This window comes from Tamandua tetradactyla, chromosome 10 (assembly GCF_023851605.1).
Source record: "Tamandua tetradactyla isolate mTamTet1 chromosome 10, mTamTet1.pri, whole genome shotgun sequence".
NCBI classification, from domain to species: Eukaryota; Metazoa; Chordata; class Mammalia; order Pilosa; family Myrmecophagidae; genus Tamandua; species Tamandua tetradactyla.
Window position 1 is genome coordinate 89,551,212 of NC_135336.1, and position 4,287 is coordinate 89,555,498.

The 4,287-nt window shown below is 34.7% G+C and overlaps 1 protein-coding gene across 1 annotated transcript; it reads right to left on the reverse strand.

Moving 5' to 3' along the window:
- Nucleotides 1-810: 810 nt before the first annotated feature.
- CLDN17 (claudin 17) lies at nucleotides 811-3,719 on the reverse strand. Its single transcript, XM_077117647.1, has 2 exons — nucleotides 2,776-3,719; nucleotides 811-1,143 (listed from the first exon to the last, which is right to left on the reverse strand). The coding sequence occupies exon 1, from the start codon at nucleotides 3,513-3,515 to the stop codon at nucleotides 2,841-2,843; it is 675 nt and encodes a 224-aa protein (XP_076973762.1). The 5' UTR covers nucleotides 3,516-3,719; the 3' UTR covers nucleotides 811-1,143; nucleotides 2,776-2,840.
- Between the last annotated feature and the right edge of the window lie 568 nt (nucleotides 3,720-4,287).

Sequence of the window (4,287 nt, forward strand, 5' to 3'; positions counted from 1 at the left end):
CAAATCATTTCTGCCCTTGCATTCCAAAATCATCTGAGAATTTGTCATTTCTCCCTGCACCATTCCCCAGAACTTGCCCTAGGGAAAGGCAGGCCACAGGGTTCCTCTCAGCGGCACATTGATATCTTCACCCACTTAACTCTGCTTCTTTTTACTTTACCTTCAGCCAAGGAAATCTATTTATAATTTTAAGGCTGAAGAAAGTCAATTTTGACTGGGCCTTGTTCTTTACCTTAGTCCCTTCAGAACTTAGGCTTTTCACACTTAAAGGTGAAGAACTGTCTTTGTTTTTTTGCATTCTGAGTTCTACTGATTCCACGTTAGCTAAATTAATTAAACTATTATAATATATATGTATCTATTATTTGTGGACTATTCCTCAAATATTGATTAACTGCTTAGTACTATTGCTGACCATGTGACTTTGACCAATCACCTAACATTGTAAGTTTCAGTTTTCTTAGTTGCAAAGTGTTGATGATGATAACTATCCTGTCTCCCATGTATGGTAGCCTGGAAAATATCCATCAATTGAGTCCAACAAAATACTTTTTCTGTATTTGTCAAATGTAAAAGGTTACTTGTGCTCATTTGCTTAAATTTGTAAATCTGCAAAAAGTTATTCTTTTAAATCATATTTACCCATGCAAGACTGGATAACTATGCAATGTTGACTAACTTTTTTTCTCCTTATATTTTCTCTGTTTCCCTGGTCCCATTTCAGATGGTGGCCAGCAATGCATTTCACTGCCACAATGGGCTATGAAGCAAAATGAAGGCAAAAGCAGTCTGAAAGTTTTCATCTTTATTTATGCAATTTTTCATTCTGAAAGTCTAAGACAATGAAATCATAAAATTTTTTACATTGGAAAAGAAGAAGGATTGTGGAGGTGACAAACTTATGATTCCATCCTGTATTACATCTTTTTACTATTTGATCCTCTGACAAGCAGAAAATATGCCACATTTATTGAGAAATCCATCCTTCTAAGGCTTATTACTTCTCTAAAGTGCCAAAGACAAATGGTTCTAAGACAACTTTTATGCATAAAACTTGCTTTCTTGATGTTCTTCTTATTTTCGTGCATAAGATAAATGATTCTTTTTTAGTTCACCCAATATTAGGCCTTTTTAAAATTCCGTCTGAAATAGAAAATTTTAGGCCAAAATCAGTCTAAATAAATGATTTTCTTACTTTTATTGTTATTGTTTGAAGACATAGACTTGGCACTTTTCATTGCTATATTGCAAATTTTTATATCTTGTTTTATATTAACCAAGGGTTTGAATTACTGAGCCTTGTGTGTGATTTGTATGGTGGAGATCTTAATATCTTAATATCAAAGGTTTGATATTAAGATCTAGTCCTAAGTTATCTCTAATTCAAAATTTCGTAATAACTGAATAAGTTTTTCAAGTTAGCACTTCATCTCAAATTTATCCCACAGTTAAATATTTCAACACTGTGCAACTTAATTTCTATTATGATATGGATGAACATGCAACAAATATTTGTTGAACACATTTAATATTTCCATTGCAATTATATACAGTTTACAAAATACATTTTTATTACAAAATAGACAATATTCAAATAGCTTAAAGTGAATATGTGAACATTGCTTTGCACAAGATATTTAAGATACTAAGAAGCAATCCATAAGAGCAAGCTTATTCCACAAATGTGCCTACTTGACTACCTGCCCCACCCCACCATATATATTTTTAACCTTGATGTTGGTTTATATACACTGGAAGTGAAGAATTGAGAAATCAACCTATATCTCTCAAGCAAAGCAAAATGCCTTAGCTATACCTACTTGTTTATTACAGAGAAAAAAGAGAGGTATTTATTTTGACCTGACTAATTGCCTGAATCATAACCTCAATTCTTCATTTTACTTTGCGTGTCTAGACCTGACCAATGACTAAAGAATAAAACAAGGAACAGAAACCATTCCCTTTAACACCCAAACCTCAATTCCCTAATCTGGACCATAATTCCACACAATCAGAAATAGTTGTTCGTATCCTTCTTTTGATATGTCTTATTAACAGATAATTCAATTTTCTATTATGTGAAAATTATAGGTTATAAAAGCATATTATTATTTATGAATAAATAATTTTCCTTTGAATATAATTTTGATGAGTTTATTGTACCAGTTGACATGTAAGCCTATCTTCCTAAATGTCCTAAGATAAATTAGAATTAGATTTCATTTTTTCCCTAAAACAGTGTCTAATTTTTAGTACATTTGGGTTTCCTTGAAGAATACCAAATGCTTTGGATGATCATTTCCATATTGTGATAAATTCCATTAAAAATAACATATAATGCCTACATTTTTCTAAACTAAGTGCTAAAACAAGAAAAAAATAATCATTTATTTGTTACTATGTTCATATTAGAGATAATTTGTAGGAAATATAACTAAACAACTTATATTTTGGCATTTGTTTTAATGCTATGGATTATCAATTGCAATATTGCTCATATTTCTTCACAGATATCATATGATGGTCAAATAAGGGTAGCCAGTATTATACATTTGCAAAGAATCACAGATATGCTTGATTTTAGACTATATAGATTGGAATGGGGATTATTTGAGTCCAACAATAGTAACTGTGTTTCACACATATAAAGTCAGATGTTGAAACTGTCATTTCCATTCCTGCCACAGGTGATGAATTACAGTCCATTGGCATTTATATGTTTCTTATCAGTTCAAATCCAGTAATAAAGTAAGATCTTCTGTTGAACATACTTACAGTTTCTGGTAAGACTTTATCAAATCATATTGACCATAATCCATAATCTTGGCTGAAAGCAGGTATTAGACATAACTGGTAGAAGCCTTACTAATCATTGTCACATTCCTTCGTTTATCTGTGTGTGGCACACAGTAGCCAGGAGATGGATATCTGTACCTTTGCTTCTTTCTATTGCAAAAGCAGTACCCACAGAGGAGGCAGCCACCAATGAAAAGGACAGCTGCGCTCACCCATCCAAGGAAAAGTGCTCCTCCCAGCTCTCGTTTCTGACCTACATTGATGGCTGGGTTGTAGAAATCCCTGATGATGATATTGGCTGTCCAGCACACTGGAATCAGAACGCAGATGCCTGTCAGGATGAAGAGAACTCCAGATGTTCCCAGAAGATATACTTTAGCCCTTTTGTTAGAGCCCGTACACTGGATTTGCTTCATGCCACAGATGCCAATAAGTAGGGCAATCAAGGAGAGAGCCACCGCCACGCACATGAGTGCCCGGGATGCTTCCAGAGCAGGTGGGAGAGCCAACAGAGAACCATAGAACTTGCACTGAAGCCTGACCTTGGCCTGTCTGACGCAGTTCATCCAGAGTCCTTCCCAAAGCCTTTCAAAAACAATAATGTTGCTGCCGATAAAAGCTGATACTCGCCACTGAGGCAGAAGGGTTGTGGCAAGAGTCCCAACCATACCACAGAACCCAAGAACCAGCCCAGCAATTTGCAGAGGATAAAATGCCATCTTCTTTACCTTGAAGAGTGGTCCAATCTGGAACGGCAGAAGATGTTCAAAATCCAGAATGCAGTGTGCTCTTTGTGTCTACAGCAGTCTCGGAGGATATTATCCACTTTGACTGCCCATAACGTTTAGCCCAAATCTACAGCAGTGACTGAACTTAGCCTAACTGGAAGTACCTGTTGTAAATACATACTGTCTTTGTACACACTCATTCATTTCGGTATGGATTATTTACTGCTCATATATAATTGTTTCCCAGCCAATAAGAAGGTAACTAGAGGTGTGTCAAGAAATATTGCATTCAAGTTCAGTATTTCTCATATTATTATTGTCTTAGCAATGCTGTAATTAAGTGCCAAAGCTCCCATTGTGAATTGTTAATTACAGAGCTGAAAACTTCCTGCCTAAAAATCACTCTGATATAAAGTGTAAATATACACGTTAGGCTGCAATTGAAGACAACAGCAAAATGTTTCCAGTTCTTCGGAGAGCAATTGAAAAACACTTTGGGCTTTAGATGATCTATTACTTTCCTCTAGTCTGAGCCACTTTTCTTTAACATGGTTTGCCAATTCTGGCTTAAATGAAGACTTCTAGGTAAGGAGAAATGCTTAAATATTAAACTAGTTTCTAGACTTTTACTAAAACTACTGATAATTTGCAGAGGAAGAATTGTAAGCATGAAATTTAGATTTCAGTTCATTCTTAACAGTCAGAAGGAAAGAACAAAAAGAAACATGCCTTATGATTTATTCACATTTATTTGTAATTATAG